We start from the raw sequence: 12,469 nt of genomic DNA on the forward strand, positions 1-12,469 counted from the left end.
GGACTTGCCATTGGAATGAAGGGGGAGACATCTAAGCTGGCCTGTGCATACAGTAAAATAACAAATTTGACTGGATCTATACTGTTGGAACTCAACCAAGAATTAGGAGAAGTGCAAGTTGCAGTGCTCCAAAATCGTGCGACTATAGACTATCTACTGTTAAAAGAACATATGGGATGTGAACAGTTCCCAGGAATGTGTTGTTTTAATTTGTCTGATTTTTCTCAAAATATTCAAATTCAGTTAGACAATATCCATCATATCATTGATAAGTTTTCACAAATGCCTAGGGTGCCCAACTGGTTTTCTTGGTTTCACTGGATATGGCTGGTAATTGTAGGTGTGCTTTTGTTATGTAGCTGTATTCCTATTATGTTAATGTGTGTACGCAATTTAATTAGTAGTTTAAAACCTATACATGCTTAAGTTACTCTACAAGAAGATATGTCAAAGAAATAACCAATCTTTCCATATTTTCTTCCATCTGCTACTTCTATAGCTTTTCTTCTTCCTTCCTAATTACAACCCTTCAGTAGAATTCATGCCTCATATAGAAATTACCGAGTATCATAATTCTTCCAAGTGGTAAAGATACCTCAAGACAAATGCTGGGCATAGAAGCCACAGGGCATAAATCTGCAAAGAAGTAAAAAGCTAACATTTTCAAAGAATATTTCTTCTCTCTCACTTACCAACTTTACATTTCCCTGTATGGCCCCGGAAGATGACTGGTTAGCCAGAGATGGGTAAGATTCCTCAAGGGAGGAACAACCTAAGACAGGCACAGTCACAGGGGGGTCATCAGGTGAGAAATTGGGGATCAACAGAGGTGAGGCTTAGAACCTCACCCCCCCTGTTCTGAGAGAAATCTTCTGCATCCGTGGATGTTCTGTTGCCCTTGTGTAGCTTGGATTAACACATAGTCTACAGGCACACACCTGATCATCTACATTTGCCCTCTTACAGCACTAAACTATGTTTTCTACCTTTATCTTGCATCTACCTACCACTTCAGCATTTTATTTAAAAATAATAATAATAATAATAATAATAAGGGAGAAATGTGGGATTCACATATAAATTAAGTATAAAAATCAAATGAATAATCATATTTTACCTGATTGTTTATAGTTCATGATGCGTGATCAAAACTGAAAGTTTCTGTGATAGGACTGCCCTTGCACTGTTCACCATGTAAGAACTTGTTCGTTATGCTTCAGAAGATTGGAGACTGTTGAGAATTAGGCTTGGGGTTGATTAATGATTGTGCATTGAGTCCCCTATACAGAATTTTATTGTGGTTAACAATCATTTGATCAATAAATATGAGAGATGCCCTCTCAAAAAAATAATAAATAATAAAATAAAATAAAATAAAATATACTGAGATACCATAGTTTGCTTATCTGATTGGAAATAACCTAGAAAGTTAGTAGCATATTCTATTAGTGAGACTGTGGCTCTCAGACACACATAGGCAGGAGTCTAAGTTGGAGCCTTCTAAAGAGGGCTATTTGGCAATAGCAAGCCAAATTTTAAATGCACATACCATTTTATTCATTGATTTCACTTCTGGGAATTAATCTTAGAGATAGACCTGTTGGTGTTACAAATGGAAGACACATAGAATTTTCATTGCAGGGGGTGTATATCAGGCAAAGATTAGAAGTACCCAATATTCACATACAGGGACCAGCTGAATGCATCTATACAATGGAATACTATGCAGCTGTGAAAAGAATGAGGGTGTGCTCTTTGCACTGTAAGGAGGAAATGTCCAAGCAAGGTGAAGGACAATGTGTAGAGGGGAATGAATTAGAATATACATTTATATTTGCTTGTATTTGCATATCCTTACTATAAAAGGACAGACAGAAGAAGCTAATTAACATTGTTAGTTATCAGTAGATGAAGGAAAGGTGGGCAGACTCTGGCAAGAGGAGAAATAGGTGTAAGATTGAGAATTTTCACTCCTTTTTAATTTGTTTTCACATTTTTAAATCTTAGAACCATGTGAATGATTCTATACAAAAGACTGAATAAAAATAAAAGACATATAGCAACCTTACTGGAGACATGGTGTTTAACCCCCACAGATCTGTAAGCAGGGGGCCTTGCCTCATCTCTTCAACAGTTGGTATGTGTCCCTGCCTTCTACTTGCTGAGCAGTAGAAACTGATGGCTGCCCATCAATTTACTCCACTTTCTCCAGTGTCAATGTTCTGCATCCTTAACAAATCTGGAATTTCCCCAGTCCAGGTCACAACTCAAACTTCAGGTAATTTTCTACCTTGACTTCCAGAGAACCACTCTAGACGAGGAATGAGGAAGCCTGATCTTGTCACTAGGCTGTTGTGTGATCCTGGGCTAGGTACTCTCCCCCTCTGGGCTTCAGTTTCCTCATCTGTATGAGAGCCTGTTCTTTGGACTACAGGCCTAGGGTACTCATGGCAGGAGTCCATCTGTATGAGATGTTCTTCTTAAAAATATAATCCTTAGTATCCATGTAAGAAATACATGTGCGCATACTCATGCACACACCCATGTATTTACTCACCCATCTGACCACTGAGGGGGTCCCCACAGAGGCTATGCCGCAGGCAGCTCCTGAAGGCCCCTGAAACATGCAAGCCCACACCATGCTCCTTGAGGGCCCAGGTGACAAGATGAAACACCAATGCTTCTTCATACTTCTTCAAAGAGCCCAGCACCCATTAGGCACCAGGAGGGCCCAGGCGGGTCCTAAAAGAGAAACAGCTTCTATGTGATAGAGGCCATGACACTCCACAGAGGCATCATATGCCCAGGAAACTCCCTGGTGCCCGCAGGGTCAAGTCTGATTATGATCACCTGGGAAACCCCTCCTGGGTTTCCCCAAAATACCTGTGGCAGGATGTACGGTTAGGGGGTGCCATAGATGCTGGTGTCGCTCTCCAGATCCCCTTTCCCAGGCTGGTGACCCACCCCACAGTGCTCCATCCAATTGCCCTCAGAGAGGGGAGCTGCCTCACTAAATAAGGCCCTGGGAGTTATGCTCCCCTCCAGGCAGGGGCAGTGGAGTGACTAATATGGGTACAAAAGGCCAACCCCAGTGCCTCAGGTAGGACAACTCTGTGGGACCACACACTCCAGAGCTCTGTGGGATCAAGTGGAAGCCAGACTTACATCAAACCACATTTTTGCTGGGATCCTTCCCCTTCCCTATCCTGCTTCTCTTGCTCCCTGCAAGCTTTTTCCTGGACACCACCCCCAGCAACACAGAATCCTATCAGGCCCTGCTTCTAGGGAACCTGACCCAAGACAAGGAATGAAAATCCTTGTAGGAGCGGCTCCTATCCAGCCAGTGGGATTCTGAGAGGCCTCCCAGCTCTGATGTCTAGGCCCGACTCCCACCAGTCACCTAGGAAAGAGCCAACCCTGGGCATGCAGAAGGTCCCCCAGAGAAGCATGGGCAGCTGCAGGCTGACTGGGGAATTATGGGTTGTTCTGGTGTCGCTAGTGACTCGTTGGCAGCCCTGCTGAAGGTCTCAATTGGGGAATGCATGTGTGCTGCATCGTTTAAGAATTCTCACAAGGTCAGTTGCCCCATGTTAGAAGCTGGAAGGAAGTCCTGGCACTAGGACAATGGCATTCCAGTTGGGACCCAGGAGTTCCGAGGTCCTGCCCTGCTCTTCTTTCCCATGGGCCCCCCACCCAGAGAGCCATTCTCCAAATAAGAGCAAATAAGAGCAGATGGAAATCAAAGCACCACTTCATTCACACCCGAACTAGCAGCCAATGGCCCCATGGAACAGTGGTCCCCAGGAGAAGCCAGATTGACCAGGAAGTCTCTCGCCACTTCGATTCCCCAACTGGAACTGAAGTGATGATGACTGGGGCTGGACAACAGACCTAAGACAGGACTAATGAGACCACCAGCACCTGGCCTGGAGGCAGCCCCTGACCCTGTGTGCTCACCTCAGCCCTGGTGCTGCGGAGCAGCGCTGCCAGAGAACCTGCTGCAGGAATGGAAGCCACGGAGCCACGTGTGCCTACTGACCACCTGAAATGCGGCTGGTGCACCTGAGAGCTGAATGTTTAATTTAATTCCAAATGAATAGCCACACGTGCTACCGGCTCCTGTTTTGGCGGCACTGCTCTCCCCGGCACGTAGTTCATCCCTCTGTAACAATCTGTTCTGAGTGGCAACTCAGAGGTGTTAAGGCACACTTAAACCATGCTCAGTATGAGCCAACCCACTGTTTAATGAGGCGTAGAAGTGTGTAAGGCACCTCCAGCAGAACTCCTGAAAAGATGGTAAACCTGTCAGCCTCCCCAGGGATGAGCTTAGAGGGGCGGGACACAGCCAATGCCTGAGTTCCAGTCATATGCTCGGAAGCTTTAGGACTCCCTCTGGCACGAAAGAGACCCTCAACAAAGAATTGCTGAATGAACAACTAACTCAATGGGTGGGTTCTGGAGACTGACCACAGGGGTTTGCACCATGAGGCTGGCTGTGCTACTGTGGGCCAACCTCTCCGAGGCTCACAGAGCTACTGGGAGGATGAAACGGATCACGCATGCAAAGAGAGTGCCGCATGGTGCTCAAGCAATGCAGGCATGGGAGGAAGGAAAGTCCACCTGCCACAGTGACTGGTCTGGTCTCATTTATGGGTCATCAGTGTGTCTGCAGAGAGAATTCTAAGCAGCTGGTAGTGTGGCTTTGTGCCCGCCCAGGCTCTGTTTGCCCAAGGTCCCCTTTCCTGTGCTCCTGTTCCTGTGTGGCATCTGCAGGATGCTGTCTATGCTCCCTCGCTCCTGCTCTACTCCCCTCTCTGGAGCGTCACAATGGGGAGCCCCAAGAACAGGCAGGGTGGAGGGCAGCTCTTCCCACAGCATCCTGCCTCCCAGATGGTGCCCCCTACTCCATGCCAGGCAGCCTCAGATCCTCTCGGCAGGACACGTCCTGGGTCAGTGCTCTGTAGACAACCCCCATGTTGTTCCCCAATGTCCAAACCACTGCTGATGGCATTCGAGGCTGCTGGTGATGAGCCCACTGGCTCAGAACTCAGGGCCTAAGAGTCCCACCAGACCTGCCTTATTTCCCCTCAGGGCCTGGCCTCATACCAAGAGGCTGACGGGGCTGCTTGAATGACACCCCTCTTCATGTCACTCACTGCTCTCCCCAACCCCAAACTCACAGACTGAGAAGTACAAGGGCAAGAACAGAGAAACTACTGAGCTCCATCTCCTTCCCCTGGATACTGAATGGAACCAGGCCTGGTTGCCAGAGTAACCATTCAAAATGCATTTCTTTGAGGAAATCAAGAATCCTGTTTATGCCCATTAATCTATACTAATAAAGCCCTTGACTACAGAGGGCTCTGGGGAGCTCCATTCCAAAGGCCTCCCCTCCCATCCCATCTCCAGCTAGCTGGGTGATCTCTCCACCCTAACCGGGCCAGCAGACAAGGGGCTCCCAGGGCTGAGCAGCCACCAAGATGTGGGGGCTGCGCACTGAGCTGCAGCAGGGGCTCACAGGGCTTGCAGAAGAGGGACCCTGGCCAGGGTCCTCTCAGGACTCTTGTCCGGGGAAGCTGAGAACCCTCAGGGAGATTCCAAGAAATAGAATGTGTACCCTGTGTGTTGGGCCCCCACTGAAGTGCTCAGTTCCTCCCAGCTACCGCCAAGGACACTGTATGTGAACCTACAGAGGGAAGGTAGGGTCCACTGAGTGTCCCCATCAGTGTCCCATGGCACAGTGACAGAACTAACCGAAAAAGTCAGCTATATTTGGGATTCTAATTTTAGCCCTGGATGAGAAAAGTTAAAAGAGGTCTTAAGAAATTAGCCCCTTAGACCCAGTCCCACCTGTGTCCCCACACGCATCCAAGTCACCTGCAGTGTGCGGCTGAAATGCTGGCTTCTGAGCCCCACTCCGGAACTACAGAATCAGAAGCAAGTCCCCTGGGTGAGAGCTCTGCACAGCAAAGTTCAGGAATCCCCTCTTCTTACCGGTGAGAAGACAGAGGGGCAGGCAGCTGGCCAACGCCCCCAGCAAAGGAATGTCAGGAGAGGCCCAGGGCCCAGCTCTGAGAAGAGCTGCCTTGCTGAGAGGAGGGGAGGGCCGGTGACCGGACCTGGGTTTGTTGGGAGGCGGGCAGATGTAAGCGTCTGAACTTTGGTAGCCAGATGTATCTCAGCTGCACCTAAGGGGTCCCAGGCTCTGACAGCTATTTTAGCCAAAAAAGTAGATGCATGCCAGGCAGGTAGAGTCTCAGCCCCATGTGGTCTTTGGGAAGAAGCCCGGCCACGTTCTGGGCTCCACTGCCTTGCCGTGGGAAGAGCCAGCAGAGACAACTGTGTAGGAAGGGAATCATTCCGCTGGGGCTCTTATTTGGATCTGGCCGCCTCAGCCCTGCTACCTGCCAGCTGTGGGACCCTGGGTACCTCTCAGAGCCCCAGCTCCTCATCTGAAAACTGGGAATAACCAGGCTCTAACTTCCTGGGGTAGTTGTGGGGGCTGCCTGAGATGGGGCCAACTGCTCGATGAATTCAGCAGGTCCTTCCGGGTTCCCTGCTGCCCACTCCCGATCCTCCCTGCTTCTGAGCAGCCCATTCTGCTCCTGACCCAAACACCCCAAGCCCTGGGGCCACTTGCTTCTCCTGCTCCTCCGGAGTCCCTCCTGACCCAGGCTCCTGACCACAGAGCAGCTACAGGCCAGCCCACCCTCTCCTCTATTAATCACATCTCTAACCACCCAGCAGGGCCGATTAGACCTGAACAAGACTTCCAGGTAGCCATGAAGAGTTAACAGCATTTCAGTGGCCAAATGAGACAGTTTGAGCAGCATTTGGGGGATAAATGATTGGTTCCCATTAAGTGTCCCCAAAGGCCGAGGTGGCCCAGAGCATCGTTCTCACCCTGGGGTCTTCACTGTGGCAGGGGACCAAGAGCATAGCCTTTAGGGACAGACTCAAGTTGGACCACAGCTTCACCCCTCTGGTAGCTGAGGGACTTCGGGTAAGTTACTGAGTTTCTCTGATCCCCATTTACCCCATCTGAGAAATGGGGTTAACATGTTAGCAGTTCCTTCGGGGAACTGTCTTGAGGGTTAAATGCCATCACGCATATAAGGTGCTCAGCTCACAGCGTGACAATGGACACACTCAACTTTGAAAGCTACTGTTTTTACTCAAGGATTTTCCACACTGGGATGCAGCCTTGGAGAGAGGCTAGGTATAGATCTAACAAGATGTAGATGCTTAAAATTACCATGGAGTTCATCTAATATAATCCATGGAGGCTGCTCAGTGTCTATTTGTTGAGTTAAAAGAAAACAGGCATCTAATTTTATCCAGAGGATGGGCAAGTCAAAAGGCAACTTGGGCTTTGGCAGGACCACGTGATACTAACTGCTGCTGTTTCTCGGCACTACTGGGTGGTAAACACTTTCCTTTAAAGAAAGTCATTTAAGCTCACTACAGCCATAGATGCTCTCCTTTTCCTCAGGCCTGCTAGCCCCACCCCGATCCTGGCCCCGGTGTTTGGGTGGGGGACACGTGGACCGCAGTCACACTGCTCTAAGTGGCAGCGCTGAGACCTGCCTGCTCCTAAGTAGCGCCCTGTGTTGAATGTCAGGAAGAAAACCCAACAGCGTCTCACGCAGAGCCAGCGACCACACTCCTCTGTCTCGTCAGGTGGAAGGAGACAGATGACGAGGCCATTCTCCAGCGTAACCCCTCCACGTTAAGTGGGTCCCCCAGTGCCACCATGCCAGGTGCCAGCTGTGCCCAGGTGCATGGAACGAACAGTGCCAGGGAGGTGCCAGCCCAGGGGCAGAAGCAGGGAGACCTGGATTTATCAGCTGGCTTCCCAGGGCCACCGGATGAACAGCAGCCCCTGTGGAGTCCAGATAGCCCTGTGGTCAGAACCTAGGGCTGAGCCTCAGGGAAGATGGGGTGAGTAACAGTGATGCCCACCTCACACCACTAAGGATACATAACACTGTGTGAGAAGTGCCTGCAAATGGCTTGGCACAAAGCCAGGCCTGGGCAAGTGGGGCTGTTACCCTAAATGGCCTCATTTGGAGAACAGAAACTGAGGCCAGCCATTCAGTGTCCTGCTCAGGACTCAGCAAGACCAGAGTGGCAGTGGGGGCTGCTTCCAGATATCCTGTGGCCGTAATGAGAGGGCCACCCTGGCCCCTGCCCACCCTCAATCACTGAAGCCTGCCACGTGCGTGGGCAAGGGTTCCTAAACAGTCTCCAGGGGCTGGCCTGGAACTCATCCTCCCAGAATGTCACCAGTCCTCTTGAAGCCTGGGAGATCCAGCGCCGAGGACAGTGGCCCAGGCTGTCAGGTCGTCCCTGGGAGGTCGACAGAAACACATCTACAGCTGCCTGGGGATTGGAAATGCATTTTTCACTCTGTCAGCCACCAAGGCAAATGCAATTTACAAATGGTCAGCCGAAGGAGGGCTGAGACTAGAAGTGTTTTGCAGTTCATTAAACAGTGTCAGCCAGAGCTTCAAGAGACACACCGACAGCCAAGCAGGGGCACCCGATTCTTGGAGCAGAGGCCATGGCTGTAAAGACCAGGGCTGGGGTGGGAGGGCACCTATGTTTCTCTGTGGAGGATGGGGGTGATCAAGGATGGCACTTTTAGGGACTGCATGCCTGGTTACTCCATTCTGGGAACCTGGGGTTTGGGATCAACTGAGATGTCCCCCTTTTTTCTCAAGAGAGAAAATGCAGAGGAGGAAGAAATCATCAATCTCCATCTTTTAAATGTATTAATTTATTTGCTTGCCACCTTGTTTCAGAAAAGCTCTGAAGTGGGTAACAAAGACCCCACTAAGGGGAAGGGATCACGTGGAAGTGGCAAGTACCCAAGAGATTTTGAGGGGGTTGGGGGTCTTAGGGCACTTGGGCTGTAAGCAGCAAACACTGACCTTCACCCCTTAAGGTGAAGGTAAAGCCATGATGGGCAAAGAGAGGGTGGTCACCAGTGGAGGGCAGTGCTGAAGAGCCAGCCTTTGGGGCACAAGCATCCGGCAGCTCCCCCTGGGTTCTCAGGAACCGCAGCACAGGCCCCGGAGTCTATGCTTTTTGGGACGTGCTGGCTTCTGCCCTTTTCAGACTTCAAATAGCTCCATGCACAATTCCAGCTCCAGGGGAGAAATCTGGATTGGTTTGCATTACGTGCCCATCTGATGCTAAGGGAGGCAGAACTACTTTACCTTAACAGCGACCCCAAGACTGTGTTGAAGCAATTGCCCAAAGTTACCCAAAGTTACATGAAGAAGGGAAATGAAGGCCCAACAGACCTGTTCTTTTGTTTTAGAGGTGAGGGCTAATTTTTTGTTTTATAGAAAAGGAGACTGGAGGTCAGAGTGGTTTAGTAATTTGTCTGTTCAATTAACGGTGGAGCCAAACTTTCCAATCTGATCCAGATTCTAGAATGATCTCTCCCTGCAAAAGGATTCAGCTTCCCCTGGGTATGTTTCTGTTTTTTGTTTCTTTATTAAGGTATTATTGATATACACTCTTAAGAAGGTTTCACATGAAAAACAATGTGGTTACCACATTCATCCCTGTTATTGTGTCCCCCCCACACCCCATTGCAGTCACTGCCCATCCGTGTAGTAAGATGCCACAGAGTCACTATTTGTCTTCTCTGAGCTGCACTGTCTTCCCCATTATCCCCCCCACACTTCCCATCCCAGGATCCCACACTGTGTTTAGTCACCATGCCTCCCTAGTCACCTTAATCTGTGACAGATTTGGGGTCTTTCCTTGTTTTTCATGACTTTGATGCCTTTGATAAGGGAGCAGTTGGATAATCCTGTGGAAAGCCCCTCATTTTGGTTTTGTCTGATTTCTTCTCAGGGGTCGACTGAGGTTACAGATTTTCAGGAAAATACCACAGATGTGCATGTCCTGAGCGCTGTCATACCAGGGGGTTCAGGATACCACATGACTTACCCCATTTTCTACTGTGCCAATCTCCCCTGGGTATGTTTGACCTTGGCCTACATCTCTCTTCCTCCAAACAGCAAACAATGATTAGCCACTCAATTGTGCCCTGGTTTTTCGGGCAGGGCACTCACTTTAGCTTAGGGAGCTTCTGGCCCTGCTGGGAGAGCCCACCGTGGACAGACATGTTGAGCACCCTTCTCTCCATGTGCCCCGAAAGTCTGGCCTTCCCAGCTGCTGGGAGACTCAGACGGGCTCAGTCTGCAGGCCTAGAGGCCACCCAGAGCGTAGGAAGCACTGCCCAATGGAGAATACTGATGACACAGAGACAGCCCGCAGGCTGAGGGCCCTGCACCTGTGACAGTGCCGTGATATGGTAACGAGGGTGGCCCTGGGGCCAGACCCAGATGGCCTGATGTGACCGGCAGTCTCAGCTCTTTAAAATGCTTTTACATCCAGTCTTCCCTGGAACACCTGCCTCTCACTTGAATTTTCCCATTTCTCTTTTCAAGGCCCCCCCTGTGCCCTGATAGGATAGCCCCCCACAGCAGAAAGCCCTCTCATGCCTGCTCTCTATTCTTGGAACTCCTTTCCTTTATTAGCAGATGGGTCTGGCACCTTTCATCTTCTCGCTGTACTTGTGGTTCTAAAGCAATTCCCCACTTTACAAAGCCACCTTGGACTAGCTTGACTCAGCATGGTTTTCAGGAGACTCAAGAACCCCAGGCCTGTGGAACTTGCCAGTGTCTATTACCAGGTTATCCTTAGCAAGCCTGAGAGCAGAGAGCTCCAGGAACCCAGAAGGGAGGAACACCCTTAGTGTCTGGGGAAGAATCCCCTGGCTGTTAAAGACAAGAAGCCAAGGACTTCAGCTGCCCCTCTTTCAAAGCTTCCTCGGATGGGTTGTGATGACATTTTAGCTAAATTTAGGCCTGTAATACCAATGTCAGTCCAATTTTCTCATCCCTGATTAAAAGCCAAAAATGTACTGTCAATGCCAGCAAGAGGATGCTACGAACAAAAGGTGATCCATACCAGCTTATTAAGCTCAGACGCTTCTATTTGAATAAACATTTTAAGTCATCTCAAACCACAGATTTTTTTATGACAGAGCTTAGACATCAGCCAGCAGGCCCAATAGCCACGTGCACATAGAATTATTGTGGCTTCCTGTACAGCTTCCAGAAGAGGAATTAGCAGCTCGGATTGCTGTGAGAACTATTATTTCATGCCCTTTTATAACTTTCTGAGAGGAGTATTAAAAGCAGGTTGGATACTGTGGAGGAGACAATAAATGAAATAGAAACTAGAGAAGAGGAATACAAAGCTGAGGCACAGAGAGAAACCCATGGGATTTTTTTTAAAATTCTTTTTGGGAAATAAATTCAGATTTACAGAAGAGTTGCAAAGATAGTTCAGAGAGCCTCTGTAAATCCTTCCCCAGCTTCCCTGCATGTTTCAACCTTAGATCACCATGGCAGACTTATCGAAACTAAGAAGTCACCATTGTACACTTAACTAAGCCACAGATTTTCAGATTTCTCCTGTTCTTCCACAAACATCCTCCCATCCCAGGATCCCACACTGTTTAGTCACCATGTCTCCCTAGTCACCTTAATCTGTGACAGATTTGGAGTCTTTCCTTGTTTTTCATGACTTTGATGCCTTTGATAAGGGAGCAGTTGGATAATCCTATGGAAAGCCCCTCATTTTGGTTGTCTGACTTCTTCTCAGGGGTCGACTGAGATTAGATTTTCAGGAAAATACCACAGATGTCCATGTCCTGAGCACTGTCATACCAGGGGGTTCAGGATACCACATGACTTACACCATTTTCTACTGTGCAGTTAGTATTTTCCCCTTCGCGTATCAGTTAGAAACCAGTCACTGAATCCAGTCCACACTCAGCGGGGAGGATCACTGAGTTCCACTTTCTGGAGGGAGACTATCAAGGAATTTGTAGCCACGTATTAAAACCATCGCACTAATAAATACTGGAGCAGGGGTGGGGCTGGGAGATGGGAGGGCAGGTAACTGAGGCTATGCAAGTGGTTTCTCCTTAAACTTTCACCTACTAATTCAGCATTCATCAGCAGATCTTGTCCACAGCAATAATTACTGTGGTGTTCAAATGGATTTTCTATTTCCCCCATTCCTCCCAAATTTATTATTTGGAATTTTTCTGTAAGGAAGATTTATGCCTTACCATGGAAGGCAGATTTACCCTCCAAGCCCATGCGATTTCTTTATATATCCACCTTCTTTCCAACAAGATCAGGAATTCCATCAGTTGCTCACCAAAAACTAAGAAGGCTCTGAAGAGCAGCCTTCTCCCCTGCTGGGCCCTGGCCTCCACTTTGGGCAGTGGGACCCATTCTTTGCCACACTTTTACCCCAGTTAACACCACAGACCCAAGAAGCTAGGTCTACCTCATCTTTTTTTTTTGTACTTAAAATATTTATTGAGGTATAGATATATACACAAATCTCAAGTGTACAAATCAATGGAGTT

The 12,469-nt window shown here is 48.8% G+C and overlaps 1 protein-coding gene across 1 annotated transcript in view; it reads right to left on the bottom strand.

Moving 5' to 3' along the window:
- Positions 1-2,670, bottom strand: part of PRLHR (prolactin releasing hormone receptor) — an 85,462-nt gene extending 82,792 nt beyond the window's left edge. The window contains exon 1 of the mRNA XM_036898971.2: positions 2,558-2,670. Coding sequence (XP_036754866.2) covers positions 2,558-2,641 — 84 coding nt within the window. The 5' untranslated portion in view covers positions 2,642-2,670. The remainder of the gene's footprint in view (positions 1-2,557) is intronic.
- Between the last annotated feature and the right edge of the window lie 9,799 nt (positions 2,671-12,469).

The sequence above is a fragment of the Manis pentadactyla genome, chromosome 8, assembly GCF_030020395.1.
Source record: "Manis pentadactyla isolate mManPen7 chromosome 8, mManPen7.hap1, whole genome shotgun sequence".
NCBI classification, from domain to species: domain Eukaryota; kingdom Metazoa; phylum Chordata; class Mammalia; order Pholidota; family Manidae; genus Manis; species Manis pentadactyla.